We start from the raw sequence: 26,731 nt of genomic DNA on the forward strand, positions 1-26,731 counted from the left end.
CCCACTCAAATATGCAAATTTGCAAAATAGTGATCCCATCCACAATGGGCGGGATTCAGATCACAGAGTCTCGCAAGATCTTGAGAGGCTTGGTGAGCCGAGTAGATCCCAGAAAAGGGATCTTTCGGCATCTACCGGTCTCGCAGCCTTTCGGGCGCATCGCGGCCAGTAGATCGCGGCCACTGTTTGAGATTTGCCCCCTTAAGGAAGAAAAGTCGACCTAGATTAAAAAACATAATTTGCAAATATGGCATTCCACTATGGGTCGCACAGTCCTTTTACCTCCAGCACCTGGGTACGAATTTGGTTTTACCGCTCAGCTGAGTCATTCCTTCTCAGTCGTCTAAAAGAATTGAGTTTATTTTACAGTCTCAACCAGCAATGAGTGGTCCGGGGATGGTGACATTTCAATCAGTTCATATCGCACATTAGTAATTAAATGTAAAAGCCTAGCACTGCTGCAGGACAAAAATACACCTTTATCACATTGATAAAATTATCCTTCTAACTTAACAAACATGCGAATCAAATGATTCTCCATGTGTCCAAGCAGGCAAGCGCAGAAGACAGAGACTTACTGTTCTCCTGAAAGCGGGCAACGAAGCCAGTCAGGGGGATCTGTGGAATAAACTGCAGTAAAGGAGGTAGGATAGGTGCTGGGGAGCAAGCTAAGGAAGTTGTGAAGAGACAGAGAAGCGTTTGTGAGTCATTAGCGCAAATGAATGAGATTCATGAATTGCACAAAAATAAATTCTGACATTCACGTAGATGAAGGAATCTTACTTGAGAGCGGAGAGGTTAGGGACATGCCGTTTACAAGCGGTTGTAGGAAAGCGGGAGAGCTCGCAGAGTGCCTGCACCTGAGGCCTGCAGAAGGTGTAGCGTTGTGGCCAGACCGAGTGCCCTGCCACATAAAATGGTATTGACAGCCTGAAGCAGAGCTAGCTGCATTGAAGATCAAGACAGAAAGGAGATAAGCCCATCACCATCCACAGACAGAATAACAATGTTTTCAGTTGGCTCTCTAACACTTTGTGTCATTCAGCACATTGTGCGTTTAACAAGCTAACAGATTGTTCACTTCCTGCCTGGTTTCCTATGGGTTGCACAGAGGTGTCTTAGAGTTGGTATTCTAATGTGCTAATTCACAAAGTCGCAAGGCTTATGTTTACTGAGCTCCTCTGACAGTTGACTACTCTGGTGGCTGCGTACACTCATACCACTATTTCTGGTCAGCAACTGGGTAATTTTCCAATTCCTTAGATTTCCCCTAGCGAGGGGTCAATTTCCAAGGAAAACCTTTTCGCCCAGAGGGTGGTGGGGGTCTGGAATTCACGGCCTAAATTGGTGGTTGAGGCTGAAACACTCAACTCATTTAAAAGTTACCTGGATTGGCGTCTGCAGTGCTGGCACCTGCAAGGCTCCAGGTCGGGTGCTGGAAAATGGGATTAATGTGAGTGGCTAGTTTCTTTTTCCCTTTTTTGGCCGGTGCAGACATGATGGGCAAAATGACCTCTTTCTCCACCGTCATCTTTCTATAGGTTTACAGTTCAGTCACACCCGGAGACGATATTGCTGTAAATAATTGGGATTGATTTCATGCACTAATGTTGGGATTTTATGGTGGGAGGGCATGTGAAATATGATAGTTTTTAAAAATAAATTTAGAGCACCCTATTCATTTTTTCCAATTAAGGGGCAATTTAGCGTGGCCAATCCACCTACCCTGCACATTTTTTGGGTTGTGGGGGCAAAATCCACGCAAACACGGGGAGAATGTGCAAACTCCACACAGTGACCCATAGCCGGGATCAAACTTGGTACCTCGGCGCTGTGAGGCAGCAGGGTTAACCCACTGCGCCACCGTGCTGCCCTGAAATATGATAGTTCATTAGCTCACTGCTTTCCCAGCCATCTCTGATCCGGGATCCATATTACACAAGGTGGGTGTCGTGTTGGGTGTTCTGGTTCACAAACAAGCCAACAATGCTGGAAGTGGTGTAACGCTATTTTATTAACTGTTCAACTATGCTAACATACTGTAAACGTGGGTATAAGCAATACCAGCTTAACTGTGGACCCTTTCCTATCACTAGCTAGGGTGAGGCACTCAGCACATGGCGAATGTCTGTGATGCAGGCTGTGAGCTCTGTGCTCTGAGCTGGCTGCTGCTAGAATGAGCAGGAATTCCCCTGTCCCCTGTCTTTATAGTGCTTGTGCTCTCACTGGTGATTGGCTGCGGTGTTATGTATGCTGGTTGGTCCTACTGCATGTCCACCAGTGTGTGTATGTGATTGCACCATAATGTACTGATGTATATTATGACAGTGGGTAAGGCACCCCACCTGCTTTTAGTCCTATTGAGTCTCTTAAGGACCTCAATCTGCCTGCTACCAAAATACGCTAGGAAATGGAAGGCCGTTTTTTTCACAATTCCTCTATCATATTGGCCGGCACAGTAAACTATTACGGGCTGCAGCAGTTGGTGGCAGCTGCTTCTCCACACAGAAGGAGAGAGGATCAGGATGGGAATCACCCCGGATCCTTTTATGCATCATTAGCTATCAGTCACAGAGACTAAAGAGCTGGTGTCCTGCCAGTTGTCTCTCCTGTCCTGCCGATAGCCTTGGTGGAAAAAATAGGCAGAGAAAAGTACAAACCAATGTAGGCTTATAAGGAATGTTTTTTCCAAAGTAATGCTAATGGTCATATCAGTAAATCAAGGTGTTAACCGTCACGCAGCTTATACTTTCTACTTAACTACCCGAATGGAAACTGCCATTGTGTATCAGTATCATCGTAGGAACAGGGACAGCCAGACACCAAATGAAGTCAATGGACGAGAAATCAGGCAGTTGCTGTAATAGGCAGCTGACGCACATGATCAGTTTGGCTTGACAGCGAGGTGAATGTCTAAAGTCTGTATGTGACAGGCATGGAGAAACACACAGATGCCACAGTGGAATTCAATTGAATGGATCATTTGATTTTCTTAATGTAAAGAACATCTCTATATCCCCCTCTCTCTATATCTACCCTGTGCAGGGTAGGTGGCTTGGCTATGTAAATTGCCCCTTAATTGGACAAAAAAAGAATTGGGCACTTTAAATTTAAAAGAAGAACATCTCGCTAGGTTCAAAAATATGTCGCTAAAATTTCAAAATTGTAATTTAACTCCCGGAAATTTGTGACTATATTTTACCAGAAAAGTAATAACTGGGGGCTCAAAACATAGCACCTTCATTTGATGAATTTGTTCAAAGACAGTGAGTATAGAAGTAAACAAACTGGTGTCTCACCTGATGAAGGAGGGTCAGACATTAGTGGGGCGGGAGGAGGGAGACACACCTCGTTGGAAATCTGCGGAGGAGGAGCAGGAGGTGGAAGCAGTTCCATTGGAGGTGGGGGTGGTGCGGGTGGGAGACCATTTCCATCTACAAAGTGTACACACAATAAGTACTATTAATCTCAATGAACGGCCACTGGGTCAATTCATTTTCATGTATTTAACAACAGAAACGTTTTCAGTTAAGACCTAATGGGCGGATTCTCTGATCCTGAGGCTAAGTGTTGACGCTGTCGGAAACGCCGTTGCATTTCCCAACGGCGTCAACACGGCCCCAGGATCAGCAATTCTGGCCCCCTACAGGGGACCAGAAGGGTGCCGGAATGGTTCACACCGCTCCAGCTGCTGATCCGGCCGTGGAATGGGCGCCGGGGGATGCGCGTACGCGCAGTGGCTCCCGCGCGAACCCGCGCATGCGCAGTCCCACCGGCACGATTTTTGCGCATGCGCGGTGTCTCCCTTGTCTGCGCCGGCCCCGACCCAACATGGCGCAGGGGTACAGGCGGCGGCGCGGAAGAAAGAAGGATGGGAGACAGGGAGGCATGTCCGCCGATCGGTGGGTCCCGATCGTGGGCCAAGCCACATCGGAGGACCCCCCACCCCCCCTCCCCACAGGCCACCCCCGGACCTTTCAATGCCGAGGTCCCGCCGGCTCAGTGCAGGTTAGAACGGTGCCGGCGGGACTCGTTTATCTTTTTACGGCCGCTCGGCCCTCCCGGGCCGGAGAATCGCGCGGCCCCCGACTGGCGCTGCGCCGACCACGCCGGCCCCAATGGGACCGATTCTCCGCTCTGCAGAGAATCGCGTCCCGGCGTCGGTGCGAGCGTGGCGTGATTCGCACAGCACGCCAGCGATTCTCCAACCTGCCGCGGCGTCGGAGAATCCCACCAACCATGCTCACATCACTTGATACTATAACGAGTCTCAAATCTTAAACACAAGAGTTCTGGCATTATGTCAAAGGGTACCTAAAACTCAAGTAGAAAGCATCTCCTTAATCAAGGAGGGATATACATGCATTGGAAGCAGTTCAGAGAAGGTTCACCAGGCTGATCCCTGGGGCGAAGGGGTTGTCTTATGATAAAGGTTGAGCAATTAGGCCTATACTCATTGACGTTTAGAAGATCTTAACATATATGGGGCTGGATTCTCCGTGGGTGAGATCCTCCGCTTCACCAGTAGCGCACTCACGCCTGCGGATTTCCTGATGGCCTAGGGTGCCCACAATGGGAAACCACATTGGCCGGCTGCCGTGATGGAGGATCTTGCTGCCAGTGGGGGCGTGTCAGAACCAGAAAACGGGTGCGGCGGGACAGAGAATCCCACCCATGGTTCTTATCATATAAAACATATAAGATTCTTAGGGGGCTTGATAGTGTCAATGCTGAAAAGATGTTTCCCCTCATAGGAGAATTGAGGGAGCAAAGTTTAAAAGTAAGCGGTCTCCCATTTAAGACTGAGAGAGGAAGAACTGTTGCTCTCAGTGGGAAGGTTGGAATTGTCTTCCCCAGATAGCAGTGGGAGCTGGTTCACTGAACACATTCAAGGATAAATTCGATAGATTTTTGATCGACAAGGGAGTCAAGGGTTATGAGGAGCAGGCAGGAAAGTGGAGTTAAGGCTACAATAAGATCAGCCATGATGTCATACCCCAGCATAGTCTGAATTGCAAACCATTTTTTATGTTTTAAAACTGACCACAAAATGCTGCAAATGATGATTGTCCAAGTGTCATCTGATTTCTTTTATGGATTGACACCACTCTCCTGTCTCACGAGAAAACATAAGGAACTTTCCAGACTGATATTTAATAATTACCCGCTCCTGAAACTCATCCCAAAGGGTATTGTTAAATTAATTATTGCTAAATTAAGCGAAAGCGTGACTGTCTCAAACCCTCAAGGTGCCCGCAACACAGAATGTGAACTCGATATAACCATCCAGCTTATTTGGAAAAAAGACTTTAAACTTGTGGAACTCACGTAATGCGAGAACCAATTCTTTTTTCCAACACCTGCAGTGTTTTGCTTTCCTATTTTCCGGCCGCACAGCCCAAAATGGGTGGTCCTGAATTCCTGGGTCTCGGGATCAACGCAGAGGATCGAGGAAGAGTTTGTCAGACAGCGTATTAAGCTTAGGAGGAATGGGAGTGGAAAACAGAGGAGCGGTGACTGGAGGAGAATTGAGTGAAGAGAGAGAGAGAAGAGAAGATGCAATGGTAAAGGGAGAAGATGGAGGTTAAAGATATGGGATGAATTATCTGTAAGACGGGAAGCCTTGCTTATCCAGGGATGCGTGAAATTCGTCCCAGTACAGTAATGTTCTCGTTATCCTCAATGGGAGAATGACGTAATAGAACAATTGATTATTGACACAATCAGACTCCTACTAAAATCCTTTGGAGCTAAACTTTCTTCCCTTGAATATTTTTGAACTCAAATCAAAGTTCTAAAAATGAAGTTGAGCATTTTTTAAATGGAACTGGACTGTGTTATGCAACTTGAGTTCAAAATTGCAGAAGTGGTAACATTATTATAATCCAAATTATGTACTTCCATTGTTTCCATTCAGACACTGACCTGGTTCACACGCTATTGGTGGTGGTGGAGGAGGAGGAGGTATCGACACAGCTACAGTCACAGGCATCACCATGTTTTGAGATCCGCAGCTATTCCTGTTTTTACTAATATCACTGCTCCCAAACAACAGTAAAAAGGAAAGCATAAAGAAGCCATTCATGTTTTGTATCAGGTATGAATATATCCAATTGTTTCTGTAAAAATGGCCACATTTTATTATTTTCTTTGCTGAACTTACACAAGCCTCGGAGGCCCATCTGCTGGCGGAGAGTTAGTCACAGGGCTGCTATATACATTTGGGACCACGGGAGGCTGAACAGGTCTTGGTGCCTTAGTACTTCTCCTGAAAATTACAAAAAACAGAAAGTCTCTTTCGCAGTGAGCATGAGTTAATGAGGGATTAAGCATGAGTTAATGAGGGATTAAGAGTGAAGTGGGCCAGAGACTAACCTTTCATTTCAGGAATCAAAAGTTCAAATCCAGTCCAGACTGAGGACAAGGCAAATGTGCCCTTTCTGCTGACTGGATAGATCCTACAAGTTTGCGAGGATCCAATCAGTTCATAGGGGACATGGGCCTACACGACCTAATTGGTGTCCTCGCTCTCAGAGCCCACAGAGTGACTGGGAACTCAAAATGCCAAGGTTTAGGGTTCATACATCCCTTTCGAATAACATTAGAGAGAGATTTATTTTGTGAGTAGCAGTGTTATATGCGACTGGGACCGGTTCTTGATGCTGCCTGATATATGAGCATTCCTAATCCTTAATGTTTCATTGCTCAGTTTGGTGATCATACAAACTAAAATGTTCAAAATGGCGGAAGAGGCATGAATCTAGAAATCCTGCCCCTGGACAGAGCAAGTATCATTTTCACAGGGATAGGTTGGCATCGAGGGTATGAGAGGCCATGTGGGAGGGCAGAGGGACAATGGTTGACATGGAAGGTATGTGGGTGATGGAGGTAGGCAGGATGGTGCAAGTTGGCATGAAGGTTATCAGCCGGCATGAGGATGTGTGGGAGACGCAGATTCATAGAATCAAAAACGTTGGCATGGATGGGCAAAGGGAGTGTGTGGGGGGGTGAGGGGAAAAGGATTGTTTTATGTTTCCTTTTTGTAAAGATCGATAAAGTGACGATGCACAAAGGCTGACCTTTGTGACCTACCCACCTCTGCACCAGTCATTCTCCAACTCCTAATATAGCCCACCGCCCCAGAACGAAAATTTGATGTTTGGTCAGGCAAAGTGACACAGTGATTAGCACTGCTGCCTCACAGCACTAGGGACCCGGGTTCGATTCCAGCCTTGGGTGACTGTGTGGAGTTTGCACGTTCCCCCCGTGTCTGTGGGTTTTGTCCGGGTGCACTGGTTTCCTCCCACAGTCCAAAGATTGCAGGTTAGGTGGATGGCCATGCTAAATTGCCCCTTAGTGCAGTGTTTTTCAAAGTCAGGGTCACGACCCACCCGGTGTCGGAAGGATGGCAGAGCACCCATCTTTTACTTTCAGAATGGCAGCCAAGTTTGAAAATGTCTGCTGCTCCGGCGGAGAGAGCGAGTCAGCAAAAGGGAGTGGTCAACAGGGTGGAGAGAAAAACTTAAATGTCCGCAATTCAAGGATCACCCCCGCTCTGTGTGAAGATGTCCAAGTGTCTGGGAGATTTTGTTCCGGGTGCTCGGGTGAGTAAGACCCGGCAATTGAGGGGGAGGTGAGGAAAATCCATGGTCGGGAGGAAAGTCCACCCCTTGTGAGTATTTTGATCCTATTCCCCTGTGCCCGAAATTAGCCTTGCAAGGGCCCAAGACAGGGCTTGCTGAGACAGGCCCTGGTGACTGAGCGCTCCGTCCTGCTCAGGGTGACACCCAGCCCCTGGTTTGTGGTTTGGTTTTGGGGGGGTTACTAGGCAGCGTTTCTTTCTGGGTGGGGGGGCTGTAATTGGTAAAGCCATGGGCCACGCTGAGTGCCGAGCTAGGAAATGACAGTCAAGTTGGTAATTCTCAGGAATTGTGCCCATGGATTTTTACATTTTATTTTTGTATCTGAAGTCACTTTTTGAAAATTAGTCCTTGTCTCAACTGAGAAGAACTCCCCTCTTGTGATATAAACTGAGCTTTGGTGTCCTGAAAAGTCTTCAGCTTATTTTGGTATTCACGCAGGAGAGCATGATGTTTGGTGATTGCAGGCTTCAGTGTTGTACCTTCCCCAAGAATTTAACTTCTGTGGCACGATCGAAATTGCTAACTTGAAGAAATTTAGCATTTTGTCTTTTGACATGAATTCTAATCATAGAATTAGCAAAAATTAGCAGAAATAGCAAAAGGAGGCCATTATGAAATTGCATTCTGGAAAAGTAATGGATTCCTAAAGCTAGATTGTGATACCAGCTGAAATAATGCTCTTTACTATTGGTTACGTTGGGATCTCTGGTGCCTACCTGTGCAAAATAAAATACTCACTGCAAACAAAATAGAAAGAGGATTGCAGCTGCTGCCGCTTTTTAAATGAAAATAAATGGAACTTTCCAGAAAGAAGCGGCAGAAGAGAGCAGGCCATGCGCCGTGCTCGAAAACTTGACGTGAAGCGCCCTCCAGGTATGTGCTTTTAGCGTCAAATCACGGAGCAATGTTGCTTCCATTTTCCAGCTGCTGGCAAGCAAGGCAAGTGAACTGTGAAGATGAATGGTTTTCTTAACAGTAAGAGACAGCCAGAGACTCAAATTGGCAGTTTACCTATTGGATAGGATCTCACAATGGAATTTGCTCGACAGAGCTGCCCAGGAGAGTCCGGAACAGACAAAGCAGTGCTAGTGTTCACTCTGCACACAGCTCCAGAGCCTCTGGTTAACAGCCTACAAAGAAGAGCTTAACTTGGGAACAAAGCAGTATAAAGATGATTTCCTGAGGTATGTTTTTGTCAATTGTGCCAATGTAAATAAGGATGCAAAACCCATGTATGTTATATTCAGGGAAGTACTGGCAAATGAGAGGAGAAGTTTCAGATTTTGAACGTGAAGTGGTGGGTGAAAAATTATTTTTGAGGTTGAGATCCCAGAGTCAATTTTTAACTTTGAGCTGACTCCAAATTAAAAGACTACGCTGCTATAGCTGACCTGTAATACCACATTAAATACATGCCAATATTCTGGTGTAGCATCTCCCAGGAGTATGCAGTGCTGAGTAATACACTCATTTTGTTGCTATTGCCCTTCACGGCAATCCAACATGTGCGAGGTCGGATTTTTCATTTTTGTAAAGACAAAGACAGCACAACGGAACTGGCTGAAATCTGCACCTGATATGCACATTGCCCTCTGCCTCTTTGAACCGGATTCAAGTGAGATCATGAGGACCAAGCAGGCTCCCCTTTTGCATTAAAGGTAAGCAAAGGTGGCGTGTGTCGCGAAGGTCGGCTGGCATGGGTCACAAAGGTCGGCCTGCGTAGGTCGCAAAGGTCGGCCAGCATGGGTCCCAAAGGTCAGCGGGTTGGCAAAAGTGGGATGTGCATGTTGGGTGGGATGGCCATGGTCAATGTGCGGGGATAGGGCAGAGGAGTGGGCCTCGGTAAGGTGCTCGTCAGAGGGTCAGTGGAGATGCGATGGGCCGAATGGCCTTCTTCTGCACTGTAGGGAGTCTATGATCCTAAGTCGGGTTCACAGATCCAAAAGTTCCCCCAGCACTGCGCACCCGACTCACGGACGACAATCTAGGCCTGAGATTTGTCAATAATAGTATTACAGCTTTTGGTCTTTTAAGAAAAAAACGTGTTCATAGAATTCTGAAACTGCACAGGAGGAAGCCATTCAATTCATCGTGCCCATGCTGGCTCTTTGAAAGAGTGAACCAATTTGTCCCTCTGCCTGCTCTTTCACAAAACTCTGCAATGTTCTTTGCGTTTTCAAGTTATTTATCCAATTCCCTTTCACAAGTCACTGTTGAATCTACTCCCATCACCTTTTCAGAAAGCATATTCCAGATTATAACTACTCACTCTATGATCCTCATCTGCCCCCGACTCTTTTGCCAATCATCTTAATTCCGTGTCCAACGGTTTCCGACTCACCACCAATGCAAACAATCTTCCTTTATTCAACCAAAACCCTCGACATTTTGAAGTCCTCCAGTAAAGGTCCCCTTAACAAACGCTGCTCTATAGAAGACAACTGCAGCTTCTTCAGTCCACCATATAACTGAAGTCCCTCATCCCAGATATTATTTTGGTGAATCTCAGCCCCCTCCCCACGATTGTTAACATAGAATTTCTGCCATGCTTTTGTTTTCTAATAGTCTTACAACACCAGGTTAAAGTCTAACAGGTTTGTTTGGAATCACTAGCTTTTGGAGCATAGCTCCTTCATCAGGTGACTCACCTAATGAAGGAGCTACTCTCCGAAACTAGTGATTCCAAACAGACCTGTTGGACTTTAACCTGGTGTTATAAGACTTCTTACTCCCCCCCCCCCAGTCCAACGCTGGCATCTCCACATCTTGTTTTCCAATGATATCATTATTTCAAACAATTGGGGTTGGATTTTCCTCCAACACATAGCCTGAAATCAGCAGATGAGGAAATGCCATAAAATCTCCGAAACATGGTTGCAGCACAGAAGGAGGCCATTCAGTCCATTGTGGCTGTGCCAGCTCTGTGTGACAGCGATGCAGGTAGTCCCCTTCCCCTGCTTTTTCCTCATAGTCCTCCAATTCCTTTCACTTCACTTATCCAATTTCTTTTACACAGCTCCGAATTAATTTGTTTCCACCACACTCTCAGGGAGTGACTCCTGATCCTGACCACTCCTGCATTTAAAAAAAAAAGATTTTGTTCGCGTTGCCGTTGCTTATTTCGCCAATCATCTGAAATTAATGTCCCCTGGTTCTCAATCCTTCCTCCAAAAGGACGAGTTTCTCCCTATCTTCTCTGCTCAAACCCTCATGGTTTGGAACACCTCCGTCGAATCTCCTCTCAACTTTCTCTTGTCTAAAGAGAACAGTCCCGGCTTCGTCAAGTTATCCCGGTAGCCGAAGTCTCTCATCCTCTAAAATCCAAACCTTAGTGCCTCTACCTGAAATTTGCTTCCCCACTCCTACACAGAATTTAACCAGCTGGCCATTCAATGCCCTGCCACAGTCAAAGGGTGCGATGGGGCCAAGCTAATGAAACCTGTTGATTTGTTTGCCCTCCCACCGCATTGACACCAACTCTAGGTAATGTCACAAGAGCGTGGCGTTCCAACCTGTGCAACCCAAGACGTTTGCTGGTGGAGGAAGAGGGCTCTCCCACTTCTGTGTCCATACCAATCGCCACTGCAACCAATTATATGCATTTCCAGCCCCCAACATGATCCACTACTGCTCAATTTATAAGAGGATTCTGTGAGGTGGAGTTAAATATTGAGAAAGCAGATCTCCCGGATGTTCTTTTCTAGCTCTCGGCAGGTACATTAGTTTATAAATTTACACTTACCCTAAAGTTCCTTGTGATGATATACTTGATGTACTTGTGTGTCCATACCTTCGTGATAATGTTCCAACCCTTACATGATTACTCATGTCCTACAAAGCAAAAAATGAAAATAAAATTACGCTCCTAGCAAAGATCTCAAATCTGCCAAACCTCTTCAAGTATCGTTACTAGATTAAAACCTTATGTGAATCAAATTGGGAAGCCACTGAAGTGAGGCACAGCGATCGCAATGTGCGATTAACCAATGCCCATTGAATAAAAGGCGGGCAGCTACTAACTTGGTGCTGCCTGCTGATCTTTATGATTGCTGTGTGCAGCTAGAGATAGCCACACTGTTCACTGCTGCACATGCCAGCAGAGGGCCCAAAATCATTATTTACGCCCCCCTCCCTTTGCCCCTCCCCCCCTCCCAAAGCATTGATTGAAGCCAGCCCCATCTCCTCAAGTAAAGAGAGAAGGATAACTGGCAGTGGGAGGGAGAGCAGGTACCAGACACTGCACTGGAGCTATTGGTGGAGGAGGTGGAAAGGAAAAGAGATGTCATGTATCCTCAGGGAAGCCCTGCAGAAACATGTGGGAAGGGATCGCTACAGGAGTCCAAGCCAAGGATGTAGCTAAAGGAAATCACAGGACTTTTAATGGCCTCACATAAGTGACCAAGATCAGTAAATGCATCTGCACAGTCATGTTCTATGGTCTGCACCACTAGCCTCAAACACCGCTATTCCTCACATCCCTGTCACTCACCTGTCAACAATATTGATCAATCAGGACTCATTCACCTTCAGGGTTTCCCCTCACCCTCATCCGCACACACCTAGCCCTGCTGCAGCCTCACACCCACATCTCACTGTTTGCACTCACTCCTCTGACTTTGATGCAGAGAAACTCTTTTACAATCCAACTAACTCTAATGCCCTTCCAAAATTGATGTAAGGTTTGCTATTCAATTGCAAATGAAAATATAAAGTTAAATTATCGTGCAAAATGACGTAAAACTTCAAAATAATAATAATTCCTTATTGTCACAAGTAGGCTTCAATGAAGTTACTGTGAAAAGCCCCTAGTCGCCACATTCCGGAGCCTGTTCACGGAGGCTAGTACGGGAATTGAACCCACGCTGCTGGCTTTATTCTGCATTACAAGCTAACTGTTTAGCCCACTGTGCTAAACTAGCCCCTGCATTGCATCTGTGCATCCTGATCAATTATACACAATCCTCCAACCCCATTTCACCCAATCAGCATGGAACATCCTCGGGTCCTCTCTGCTCCACCGTCATAACTCTGCCGGGAGTGTGGCATAAAGGCACACGTTAACTGGATTTCGACTGCACTCCTGACGAAGACCCAGTGAAGGAACAGTCATAGATGTGAGGAGATTCCAGCTTATCTGTCATACATGTTACTCATGCTTATGATCATCTTTCAGATCCACTTAGAAACTGGCATTTTCACTGTCACTGGGGGTTTTAATACTGCATTTCAGTGGCTGGGCGTTATGTCTGCTATATCTGATAAATTTACAAAATTACCGAACTTGATGGTGTACCATGTTAAATCGCCTTCCCGCATTATCATTAAAACTCCAAATATATAGGCAAACAGGTTTAAGAAAGACGTCGCAGCCCAATGGGGACTTGCAGTTTATGTATTTTCTGCTGTATACATTGAAGAGCTGTATATATGAAGAGCTCAGTGTTACGACGAACATAACATGCATACCTTTTATTGACATGCTAGCCATAACTGCAAGCTTCACTAAGTACGCTGTGTAAAACCACTGATGGGGTTACGGGAGGGTTTCTGCTGTGTACTCCTTGCCATAAAATCACAATCATATCCTTCATTTTAATGACTTTGCCATGAACACAGAAACATATAAATGCTACACGGAATTGAACCTTATTGAAATGAAATGAAAATCAAATGAAGTTACTGTGAAAAGCCCCTAGTCGCCACATTCCGGCGCCTGTTCGGGGAGGCTGTTACAGGAATTGAACCATGCTGCTGGCCTGCCTTGGTCTGCTTTCAAAGCCAGTGATTTAGCCCTGTGCTAAACAGCCCTGTTAAAACAGACTGTTTTAATTCAATGTTGCTTCATTAAAGTGACCTGATAATTTCATTTTTAGCTCCCGATTCCCATTTTGCTCTGTTAGTTATGTTGCTTGATTTAAGTCATTGGATAATATACATTGTCAATGGAAAACATGACTTTGACTTATCAGAATGGGACCATGGTCCCGGAAAGATTCTAAGCTGGTTCTCTTTTTGTCTTTGTATTTCATATATTTCATAATACCATCCTGAATTGCTTTTCTTACCTTCACTCCATGTCCAGTATCATCTAGGATTGTAAAAACAATGGGCTTCCTGGTGTACTTTTCTCGTTGCACAGGGTTCGTTGGAGGTATAATCTTGGCAATCCTTGGCGTAGTTTTAGGAACAGCAAGTAATCCAATCTCTCGCCGAGCCACTTTCTCCTTGTGCATCTCCACTTTCTAAGGAAGTCAAACGGGAAAAAAATAAAGAGATAAACAAAATGGTGATTTACCTGTGCTGGCGAGCGAGAACCACTCTACTTGGATGGTAAAGATTTGGAGAAACAAAAGGTAAAATTCCTGCTCCTGGTTCTCTACCCCGTGACGAAAACATGCAAATATATGGAAGGTGGATGAATATCTGGATGACCTGTTGTTCTGCCCTCTATGTTCAAAGAGCTCTCAGCTTATTGTGAAATGTGGTTACATGGGTGAGGTTCTGAAAAATTTGCTAGCATCTGCGAAACCTTATTCTAGCATGAGTCTGCAGATTAGGGAAAATTTGACAATGAAATAATCTAATAGCCTATAAAATGCAATGGTTTGCGGTTTTGTCACAAAGCCGCTGTTGACACTATGTAATATTGTAAAATGGGCGAAGTCCATGGACATAAAAATTGGGATAAGCATAAAATTACTCATTTTTACATAATCACACATGCAGTCAATATCCATGGTGCTAAAATTTTGGCCCACACTGTTGTTGCCATTCTGTCACCTCTGAACATTGTAATAATTCCACCTGAAAAATCTTCAATTGAGAAACAGTGGAAATAATTACTGTATAAATTAATTTATTTAACTGTTTCTTTGAAAGATTATAAAACAACACATGGCATATTTCCTCTTGGTCACCGTGAAGCCACGTCATGGGAGCAAACCTGATAGAATTTACATTAAATTCTCTCCGAATGGGGCGACACGGTGGCGCAGTGGTTAGTGCTGCTGCCTCACCCCGCCAAGGACCCGGGTTCAATCCCGGGTCAATGTCCGTGTGGACTTTGTACATTCTCCCCATGTCAGCATGGGTCTCACCCCCACAACCTGTAGCCATATGGGATGGCCACATCCCGATTACAAAATGGACACCCGCAAAGAATGCAGGGAAAATTGGACAATGCTAAGAAACAAGCAGCTCTGTCTGTTGATTAGAACCTTAAACGCTCAGACAGGACAGAAACTACCAAACGATTTACATACTAATGAGCCATCTCCGGGGACAAAAGGGAAACATTTAGATACACAATGTTAGGATAGACTTCCCAGTGCCAGAAGAAGCTAAGACAAAGCAGACTGACAGTCACCAGGACACGCCCAGCAATCAGGGAACCACCCCAATATTGGAGGAAAATTGATACAGATGATTGGGAAAGACCCAATTAGTTGAGGCCAAGTTCAAGGCCCGCCCAAAGGAGCGCGAAGCCCTTTGCAGGAAAGAGGTATCACCCAAGGGAGAATCTTCCTCCTTTGGCTTTGGCTCTCACCGAAGAGAGAGACCTGCCTAGCAGCTGCATCAGACCAAGTAAGTCCCAAGTCAATATACACTACGAGATAGACGCTCCTAGTTGCTACTCTGTAAACAGCTGAACCCAGCAGCCTCAGAACCGAGCAACGGCCATTGTTCCTCTGACTGAGTGGGCGCCCAAAGCTAAGTATTGGCTTTAGTAATAGTGGTAGTTTAGTTCGTAGAGTTTATGCATGAGTAGATTTGGCTGTGTGTAAATAAATGAGCATTGCTTTTAAACTTACTAATTGGTGTATCGAGTCATTGATCAGTATTCGGTTCTGAACCTTGTGGCGGTGTCGAAAGATACCCAGCGACTCTTGAGCAAACGTGATTAAACAGAGTCAAATTAAGAACCAACCAAAAGTTAGCAACAAACCCAAAGATGTGCAGGGTAGGTGGATTGGCCACGCTAATTAGCCCTTTAATTGTTTTTTTAATTCTCTTCGAACAAAACATACCAAGATTTAGGACTACTTCCCTGTTGTTTTTTTAATTATGACTGTGTATGAGCAGATGAGTTGAGCTCGGCAAATATCCCACTTGTTCATCTCCACCATCACTGCATAAAGCATGAGCGCCCCAGTCAGTGGTAAATAATTGTATATACGATAAGATTATAATACAAGTGAGCAACTGTATTATAGAGGGAATCTTCCCATCAGAAAGATCATAATATTTTGTGTTTTCAGGCGATCAGTGTTGATGTTTGTTTCAACAAACAGCACGGGCAGAAGTTAAAGGAGGTCCTGAAACTGACTGCATGAGGAAGCCAGACTGCTGGCATGTCAGATTGTCATGATGCAATTATGCGGTCAATAGTTCTATCAATACTAATGTTACTTTGGGTTCATTGAGATCCTTTAAGCCACTGTCGCCAGGAGGATACCATTGACGTCTCAGCCTCTCACTTCAATCATAAAAAAATTATAAGGATCTAACGGGGAGGAAAAGGTCTTGCATTTATATAATACCTCTGTGATCTCAACCAACAAATTACTTTTTAAGTGTAGTCACTGCTGGAATGTAGGATATACAGCAGCCAATATGAGCACAGAAAGCTTCCACATACAGAAATGTGTTAACGATCAGGTAATCAGTTTTTAATGGCTTTAATTGAGGGATAAATATTGGCCAGAATGGTGGGGATAAATCCCCTTCTCTTTTGCAAAGTAGTTCATGGGAACTTTGCCATTTGCCTGAGAGAACAGTTGGGACCTTGGTTTACGGGTTCATCCTGAAGACAGCATCATCTCTGATAGTGTAGGGGCGGCATGTGGTGCAGTGGTTAGCACTGGGACTACGGTGCTGAGGACCCGGGTTCAAATCCCGGCCCTGGGTCACTGTCCATGTGGAGTTTGCACATTCTCCACATGTCTGCGTGGGTTTCACCCCCACATCCCAAAGATGTGCAGGTTAGGTGGATTGGCCATGCTAAATTGCCCCTTAATTGGAAAAAAAAATAATTGGATACTCTAAAAAAAACTTTTTAAATCTCTGATCGTGTGGTGCTCCCTCAGCACTCACTGAGAGACCCATAAAAATACCGACAGCGCACTAATGCCCAAGAATGTGGGGATGTCCACAATGGGACAGAGGATCCCGCTGCCGACAGGGGCGCACCGCACCAGAAAACGGGTGCAGCAGGGCAGAGGATCCCACCCATAATCTTGAAAGCTGATGATTGCTTACTGTAACTTATTCAGGTAAGTAGTTCAAAAGGATACACTGATGATGAATCTTTAATTTAATTTAAGATTATTCCCCTTTCCATGTGTACTAATTGATCGAGTTTATTTAACACACTGAACATCAAAGAACACATATTACATATGCCAAAACAAATAGTGAATCTCATTGAGGTGAGGTTTTTCACATTGTATTAGCTGGAACAGGAATATTAAAAAAGCAGATATGAGAAAGGGTCACATCTCATTCTCAGTAACAGAAGAGCAATTGTCATTTAAGTGTGACCCTGACACGATTTGTTTTACAGCAAGCACTGTTCTTTTTTTAATTATTCATTTGTGGAACATGAGCATTATTGGCAAGGCCACCATTTATTTTCCATTCTTAATTGCTTTTGAGAAGATGATGATCAGCAACCTTCCTGAACCACTGTAATGCCATTCGAGCGAGGGCAAGATTTCGACCAAGCCTACAGAGAAGGAATTTAGTTCCAGGTCAGGATGGTGTGTGGTAAATAAGGCTGCACTCTTGCCTCTGGAGATGTCAAGGTCCAATCTTCAAAATGCCTCTCACAAAAGCAACACTGGAGCCTTATCGTAAACAGCCATGGGCTTAACCTCATGTATAGGCACCAGTATGTCTCTCTCATTTTGAATGATCCTTCTCAACCATGAGAAACAGGAAATAAAGCCAAGAATTGAAACTTTATAAGACGTAGACAAAAATCAGTTCTCCTTCTGGCAGTTCCTGTAATGTATCTATTACATTGCTGATTTAAAATAAACTGCAAATGCTAGAAATACAAATTAAAAAGAGAAACTCCTGGAATCATTCTGCTTTTGAAAGAGGAGATATAAATGACAGTTTCTTTTTTTTTTAATTTTAGAGTACCCAATAATTCTTTCCCAATTAAGGGGCAATTTAGAGTGGCCAATCCACCGACACAGTAGGTAGCATTGTTACTTCACAGCTCCAGGGTCTCATGTTCGATTCCTGGCTTGAGTTACTGTGTGGAGTCTGCTTGTTCTCCCTGTGTCTCTGTAGGTTTCCTCCGGGTGCTCTGGTTTCCTCCCACAAGTCCCCAAAAACATGCTGTTAGGTAATTTGGACATTCTGAGTTCTCCCTGTGTACGCGAACAGGCGCCAGAATGTAGCGACTAGGGGCTTTTCCCAGTAACTTCATTGTAATGTTAATGTATGCCTACTTGTGACAATAAAGATTATTATATTATTATTACCCTGCGCATCTTTGGGTTGTGGGGCTGAGACCCATGCAGATGCACGGAGAATGTGCAAACTCCACATGGACAGTGACCCGGGGCCGGGATCGAATCCCGGTCCTCACTGTGATGATATTCAAACATACATCATAACACATACATAATGATAGACAGACCAACGGACCAATTAGCACACATAACACGACAGCCAGTCACAGACAAGAGCAGACACAGTATAAAACAAGAAACATGACACTTCCTGGGCAGTCCATCTGGAGACGGCACAGGGCCAGGACCTCATAACAAGACACTCACACAGTCACAACGTGCTGAGTACCAAGTCTGATGTATAAATAGTTTAATGGAATAAAACTGCGTTGTACCAATCGCAACCGTGTTAGTTCGTCTGTACCTCAGAGCACCCAACACTTCACTCACTGCCGTGAGGCAGCAGTGCTAACCCCTGTGCCACCATTCCGCCTTTAAATGACAGTTACTCCACCTAAATCATTAACCCTTTCACATCCAGTCACTGCAGTGCTTGCTGCCTATTTCCAACATTTTTTGATTGCGATTCTCCGTTGCGTGTCCACCCCGCTACCGTTGCTAGCAAGGGCAGAGATTTTGCTGTGCCGTTCATTGGCGGAGGAATTCCCTACTCTTGCCACTTGTCAATGGGATTTCTCATTGACTCCAACTTGTTGAAACTCACGGGAAGGCGTGCGCTGCTGGAAAACCAGACAATCCCCCACCACCGAACAGCCAGAGAATCCTGCCCTATCACAGAATCATAGAATTTACGGAGCAGAAGGGAGCCATTCGGCCCATTGAGTCTGCACCAGCTCTTGGAAAGAGCACCCTACTTCAGCCCACGCATCCACCCTATCCCCATAACCCAGTAACCCCACCTAACCTTTATGGACACTTTTTGGACGCTAAGGGCAATTTATCATGGCCAATCCACCATAGCTGCACATCTCCGGACTGTGAGAGGAAACCGGAGTACCCGGAGGAAACCCATGCAGACACGGGGAGAATGTGTGATGTGCCATCAATTAACACAAGACGAGTAGTGAACGAAACTGTGGCTTTAATGAGCTAAACAGAAAGCCTCCTGGCCACTGATCCCGAACTGGGGCAGGGCCGGAGGTCAGCCACCTTTATACCGAGCCCGAGGGGAGGAGCCACAGGCGGAGCTGTCAGGCGGTGGTTTACCACAATACATGTAGTACAGTAACAGTTTACCCCAATACATATAATACACTAACAGTGATTTACCACAATGTGCAGACTCCGCACAGACAGTGACCCAAGCTGGGAACCGAACTGGGACCCTGAAGCTGTGAAGCAGCTGTGCTAACCACCATGCTACCGTGCTGCCCTGTTGCTATCGTGCTGCCCTGTCTTTATAAAATACAATATGATGCTCCTTACATATTGCTCTAAAAACACACAAGGGGAAGATAGTCGCACGGTTTTTTTTCCCGTATTAACATATAAAAAGACTTCAGACGGAGATTATAAGTGTTTCTCTTGCAAGTGAATGGGCTTATTCCCCCCGAGTGAAATGTAGAACAAGCATCGTAAAGATAAACAGTGGAAAGCAGGGTGTTTACTTTTTCTCAATCTGGCACTTAAGTGGATTTTCACTCTGTTTTCTCAGCAGCCAGAGCCAGTGTCACAATAACAGCTTGTCACTGAAGACATTGAGCTGGGAAAGAGGTTAAAGCCTTTGTCCCAACTAAGCTGTGTGTACTTGGAAGGAACCAAGAGGTTGGTGTGCACAAGCTGTTACACTCTGGCAGTGATTCTTGTGCCATGAAGTTTTTATCATCAAACTCCTTTGTGATGTCCATGAATGAGTTCTGGATCTCCTGCTTAATTACAGCAGGGTACTTGGTTAACTGTTCGAGGGCTACTGCAGGAATCTTGCAATAGGTTGTTCCAAGTGAATCTGTGGAATTCTTTACCGCAGAGGGCTGTAGACATTGGGTGGTTAAGCATGTTCAAGGCTAAGATAAATTTTTAATCGGTCATGGATGTAGTGATCTGTATATGTGCATGTACACAAGGGGTTAATGTGTAATCAGTAGCACCACATGATCACTAGAGGGTTGGACCAACAGGGGTATAAAAAAGCAACCACATTGGGTCTCTCTTGGGTGCACTGTGACCAGGGCAATAGCAGACTAATTCAGGTGGCTAGTGGAGTTATGTATAGTTACCGTAGTTAGATCTTGTTCTTTTTTAATATATTTTATTCAAAATCTTTTGGCCAAACAAAACAATACAAAGGTTTTCCTTTTTTCGACAATAAAACAGTATAAATAACAGTGGCCATTTTAACAAATAAATAAATAATATGTAAACTAAATGGCAACTGCCATATCAAAAATAATAACTCTCCAAAAATAAAATCGAGCAATCCAATATACATAACCTGGTACAAATATCTATACACAAACATCCCTGAGGACCCGCCTGGGCCCTCCCCCCCCCCCCCCCTCTCCCCCCCCCCCCCCCCCCCCCCCCCCCCATGGGTTGCTGCTGCTACCTTCCCATTTCCCTTATCGCTCTGCGAGGTAGTCAATGAACGGTTGCCACCGCCTGGTGAACCCTTGAGCTGAACCCCTTAGTGCGAACTTTATCCGTTCTAGTTTTATAAACCCTGCCATGTCATTTATCCAGGTCTCCACGCCCGGGGGTTTGGCTTCCTTCCACATAAGCAATATCCTGCGCCGGGCTACTAGGGACGCAAAGGCCAAGACATCAGCCTCTTTCGCCTCCTGCACTCCCGGCTCTTCTGCAACCCCAAATATAGCCAACCCCCAGCCTGGCTCGACCCGGACCCCCACCACCTTCGAAAGCACCTTTGCCACCCCCACCCAGAACCCCTGCAGTGCCGGACATGACCAAAACATGTGGGTGTGGTTTGCTGGGCTTCTCGAGCATCTCCCACACCTATCCTCTACCCCAAAAAATTTACTGAGCCTTGCTCCGGTCATATGCGCCCTGTGCAAAACCTTGAATTGTATCAGGCTTAGCCTGGCGCACGAGAACGAAGAGTTTACCCTACGTAGGACATCTGCCCACAGCCCCTCTTCAATCTCTTCCCCCAGCTCTTCTTCCCATTTTCCCTTCAGCTCATCCACCATGATCTCCCCCTCATCCCTCATTTCCCTGTATATATCCGACACCCTACCATCCCCCACCCATGTCCCTGAGATCACTCTATCCTGAACCTCCTGCGTCGGGAGCTGCAGGAAGTCCCTCACCTGTTGCCTCGCAAAAGCCCTCAGTTGCATGTACCGAAATGCATTCCCTTGGGGCAACCCATATTTTGCCGTCAGCGCTCCCAGACTCGCAAACGTCCCGTCTATGAACAGATCTCTCAGTTGCACAACCCCAGCTCTCTGCCATGCTCCAAATCCCCCATCCATTCTCCCCGGGACAAACCTATGGTTATTTCTTATCGGGGACCGCACCGAGGCTCCCGTCCTTCCCCTATGTCGTCTCACTGCCCCCAAATTTTTAGTGTTGCCACCACCACTGGACTTGTGGTGTATTTCTTCGGGGAGAACGGCAACGGCGCCGTCACCATTGCTTGTAGGCTGGTTCCCTTGCAGGACGCCATCTCCAATCTCTTCCACGCCACTCCCTCCCCTTCTCCCATCCACTTACACACCATTGAGATATTGGTGGCCCAGTAGTATTCACTTAGGCTTGGTAGTGCCAGCCCCCCCCCCCCTATCCTTGCTACGCTGCAAGAACCCCCTCCTCACTCTCGGGGTCTTCCTGGCCCACACAAAACTCATGACACTTTTCTCAATTCTCTTGAAAAAAGCCTTCGTGACCATCACCGGAAGGCACTGAAACACAAAGAGGAATCTCGGGAGGACTACCATTTTGACCGCCTGCACCCTACCCACCAGTGACAGGGGCACCATGTCCCACCTCTTAAAATCCTCCTCCATCTGTTCCACCAATCTTGTTAAATTAAGCCGGTGTAAGGTTCCCCAATTCCTGGCTATCTGAATCCCTAAGTACCGGAAATCTCTTGTTACCTTCCTCAGCAGTAAGTCATCTATTCCCCTGCTCTGCCCCCCCCGGATGCACCACAAACAACTCATTCTTACCCAGATTCAATTTGTACCCCGAAAATTCCCCAAACTCCCTGAGTGTCTGCATTATCTCAGGCATCCTCTCCACTGGGTCCGCAACATACAGCAATAAATCATCTGCATACAAGGATACCCGGTGTTCTTCTCCTCCCCTGAGCACTCCCCTCCACTTCCTGGAGCCCCTCAGTGCTATGGCCAGGGGCACAATCACCAATGCAAACAGTAACAGAGACAGGGGACACCCCTGCCTCGTCCCTCTATGAAGATGGAAGTAATCAGACCTCTGTCTGTTCGTGGCCACGCTCGCCACCGGGGCCCTATACAGCAGCTGTACCCATCCGATATACCCTTCTCCAAAACCAAATCTCCTCAGCACCTCCCACAGATAATCCCACTCCACTCTGTCGAATGCTTTCTCGGCGTCCATCGCCACCACTATCTCCGCCTCCCCCTCTGGTGGGGGCATCATCATTACCCCTAGCAACCTCCATATGTTCGTGTTCAGCTGTCTCCCTTTAACGAACCCAGTTTGATCCTCGTGGACCACCCCGGGACACAGTCCTCTATCCTCGTCGCCATCACCTTGGCCAGGAGCTTAGCATCTACATTTAAAAGGGAAATGGGCCTGTAGGACCCACACTGCAGCGGGTCTTTTTCCTTCTTCAAAAGGAGCGATATCGTTGCCTCCGACATAGTCGGGGCAGCTGCCCCCTTTCCCTAGCCTCATTAAAGTTCTCGTCAAAAGCGGGGCCAGTAAGTCCATATACTTCCGATAAAATTCCACTGGGAATCCGTCCGGTCCCGGGGCCTTCCCCGCCTGCATGCTCCCAATCCCTTTTACCACCTCCTCCATCTCAATCTGTGCTCCTAGTCCCGCCCTCTCCTGCTCCTCCACCTTAGGGAATTCCAGCTGATCCAAGAAACACATCATTCCCTCCTTCCCTTCCGGGGGCTGAGCCTTATATAACCTCTCATAAAATGCCTTGAACACCCCGTTCACTCTCTCCACTCCCGTTCCATCTCTCCCTCCTCATCTCTCACCCCACCTATCTCCCTCGCTGCTCCCCTCTTCCTCAATTGGTGGGCCAGTAGCCGACTCGCCTTCTCTCCATACTCATACTGTACACCCTGTGCCCTCCTCCACTGCACCTCTGCCTTACCCGTGGTCAGCAGATCAAATTCCACATGCAGCCTTTGTCTTTCCCTGTACAGTCCCTCCTCCGGTGCCTCCGCATATTGCCTGTCCACCCTCAAAAGTTCTTTCAGCAATCGCTCCCTTTCATTACCCTCTTGCTTCCCTTTATGTGCCCTTATGGATATCAGTTCCCCTCTAACCACCGCCTTCAACGCCTCCCAGACCACTCCCACCTGAACCTCTCCATTGTCATTAAGCTCCAAGTACCCTTCGATGCACCCCCTCACCCTTAAACATACCCCCTCATCCGCCAATAAGCCCATATCCATTCTCCAGAGTGGATGCTGTTCTTTTTCCTCTCCTACCTCCAGGTCTACCCAATGTGGAGCGTGGTCCGAAATAGCTATGGCCGTATATTCCGTCCCTGTCACCTTCGGAATCAGTGCCCTTCCCAAGACAAAAAAGTCTATCCGTGAGTATACTTCGTGGACATGGGAGAAAAATGAGAACTCCTTACTCCTAGGCCTACTAAATCTCCAGGGGTCTACCCCTCCCATCTGCTCCATGAAGTCCTTGAGCACCCTGGCCGCTGCCGGCCTCCTCCCGGTCCTGGACCTCGATCGGTCCAGCCCTGGATCAAGCACCGTATTGAAATCTCCCCCCATTACCAACTTTCCCGCCTCCAGGTCCGGGATACGTCCCAACATTCGCCTCATAATATTTGCATTATCCCAGTTCAGGGCATATACGTTCATCAGAACCACCGCCTCCCCTTGCAATCTGCCACTCACCATCACATATCTACCCCCACTATCCGCCACTATGGTCTTTGCCTCAAACAGTACCCGTTTTCCCACTAAGATAGCCACCCACCTGTTCTTCGCATCCAAACCCGAATGAAACACCTGCCCCACCCATCCTTTACGTAGTCTGACCTGGTCTATCAGTTTCAGATGCATCCCCTGCAACATAACCACATCTGCCTTTAATTTCTTTAGGTGTGCGAGTACCCGTGCCCTTTTAATCGGCCCGTTCAGCCCTCTCACGTTCCACGTGATCAGCCGGGTTGGGGGGCTCTTTACCCCCCCCCTTGTCGACTAGCCACCCCCTTTTTTAGCCCAGCTCCTCACCCGATTCCCACGTACCCGTGTATCCCCCCGACGACGCCCTCTCGCCTCGACCACCCCATCCCATAACAGCTCCCCCTTCTCCTTAGCAGCAGCAACCCAGTTAACCCACCCCCCTCCCCCCCCTCCGCTAGATCCCTTTCTAGCCTAGTTGCACCCCGCCATGTTGCTCCCAGAAGTCAGCGAACTCTGGCTGACCTCGGCTTCCCCCCTTGTCCTCGGCCCCCACTGTGCGAGGCCCCCTCCTCCTTGCGTCCCTGTTCCCGCCATAATTACCATAGTGCGGGAACAAAGCCCGCGTTTCCCACTCGGCCCCGCCCCTAATGGCCGGCGCCCACAGTTCCTCATACTCCCCCCCCCCCTCCGTAGTTAGATCTTGTTAACCTGATCACTAGTATCAAAGTTAAAGTGAAGAACTCTTGCAATTATTGTTATAGTTACTCAATAAACCTTTTGTTACTACTGGACGAGTTCGAGTCTTCTTCATCGAGATTCTGAAGACCTCATCATTAACCAAGGTTTGAGTAGCACCTGTTACCTACCACACAGGTAACAAAACATGGTACCAGGCTTTAACAGAACTAGAGAGATTAGGTTAGACAAAAAGATAAGAAAATTCAGACTGGACATTCAACTGTGGAAGACTTCGCAACAAATGAATTCTTGACGACCAACTGAATAGGTGGTACTGTTTGGACCTCTAGGGCAGCTAGAAACAACCGGTAATTTAAGTTACGACTGGAAAAGGTTTTAACAGATGCTCCAAATATTTATCGCAGCGAATGATTTAAGCACGGCCTCTGACGCAACATAAATAGCACTACTACTCTCAATAGGAAGGCATGAAGCTAGAGAAATCTATAATTGCTTTAATTACTTAGAAGGTGAAGACAACACCAAATTAGAATACTCAAAAAATCTGATGAACACTTTAAAAGTCAATCTGGTGAGATGCTGGAAAGATTTAACTCTTGTCATAAATGCCAGAGAAACGGAGGGCCCATCACTGATTTTATTACAAATCTCAAGTTAATACCATAAGGCTGTGATTATGCTGATTTCAGAGACACTATGATAATGGATCAATTAATTTCTGGACCATTTGATAAAAATTTGAAGGAAGAACTTTCACAAGATAGGTATCGAACTCTAAAAACTGCTATACCAAAATGCCTTGCTTATGAACAAAAACAAAATCAATACTGTGAGTCTTTACAAACACAGAATCAGTATTTAGAAAATAAAATCGGTAAAAATGGCGCGAACACTCACCCCGAGGCAGAGGCAGGATCTCACTCGGTGCAACAGCGCTTTTTGATTGGCAGCCATCTTGAGCGAGAATATTCCGGTCAGTACGCACATGCGCACTTCTCAAAAAGAAAAAAAACATCAAAATACACTTGCGCGCATGCGCGAGAAGCCACGCATGCGCAGATGCGAAACGAGCGCACAGTAAAGGAAAGTCGGATTGTGCATGTGCATTCGATTCCTACGCATGACGTCATGGGCGGCATGACGTCTGAGGACCCGGACCACGCCCACTTAAAAGGGAACTGCACAGAAATGAACAAAAAGAAATGTAAAGCTGCAAAACCCAATTTTCTTACCTCTAAAGACAGAACAGTGCCCGAACTTACACCAGCAGTTGAAAATAACTTTCACAACACCCTGCAACAAGCAGTCTACACCACCCAAAGTGAAGAGCACAATGACAAATCCAAAACCCCAGAAGATGATTTGTTCATTGAACATGAAGAGAACGATAACAACTCCGAAGCAAAAAGAGATGATTTGTCTCCCGAACAATACACACAATACTATTCAGACATGGCTGAGTTATTCGGATATGCTGATCACAGCATCAGCAACACGTTTGCAAAGCTCAACATGGCTGTAGATGATTCCATATCATGATGCCATGGCAGATCGTCGATACATTGGATGACAGCAATACCCAAGAAGAAGACGACGTCACACAGAGAGCACAGATCAACTCTACAGCGAGAACACTGCACGACTCCACAGAGAGAGCGATGACAGACTCCACAGAGAGAGCGATGACAGGCTCCACAGAGAGCGATGACAGACTCCACAGAGAGAGCAATGAAGGACTCCACAGAGCGAGCGATGAAAGACTCCACAGAGAGAGCGATGAAAGACTCTACAGAGAGAGCGATGAAGGACTCCAGAGAGAGCGATGAAGGACTCCACAGAGAGAGCGATGAAAGAC

The 26,731-nt window shown here is 46.4% G+C and overlaps 1 protein-coding gene across 3 annotated transcripts in view; it reads right to left on the reverse strand.

The window, feature by feature from the left end:
- The window catches only part of LOC140398482 (abl interactor 1-like), a 61,071-nt gene that overhangs the window by 13,037 nt on the left and 21,303 nt on the right, over positions 1-26,731 (reverse strand). Inside the window, exons 3-9 of one of the 3 annotated variants that reach the window (XM_072487217.1) lie at positions 13,709-13,885; positions 11,386-11,474; positions 6,164-6,268; positions 5,926-6,038; positions 3,300-3,434; positions 784-945; positions 579-668 (exon numbers count right to left, since the gene is read on the reverse strand). In XM_072487217.1, coding sequence (XP_072343318.1) covers positions 579-668; positions 784-945; positions 3,300-3,434; positions 5,926-6,038; positions 6,164-6,268; positions 11,386-11,474; positions 13,709-13,885 — 871 coding nt within the window. The remainder of the gene's footprint in view (positions 1-578; positions 669-783; positions 946-3,299; positions 3,435-5,925; positions 6,039-6,163; positions 6,269-11,385; positions 11,475-13,708; positions 13,886-26,731) is intronic. The other 2 variants (XM_072487218.1, XM_072487219.1) reach the window with 2 other exon arrangements.

Source organism: Scyliorhinus torazame, chromosome 21, assembly GCF_047496885.1.
Source record: "Scyliorhinus torazame isolate Kashiwa2021f chromosome 21, sScyTor2.1, whole genome shotgun sequence".
In the NCBI taxonomy this organism is placed as follows: Eukaryota; Metazoa; Chordata; class Chondrichthyes; order Carcharhiniformes; family Scyliorhinidae; genus Scyliorhinus; species Scyliorhinus torazame.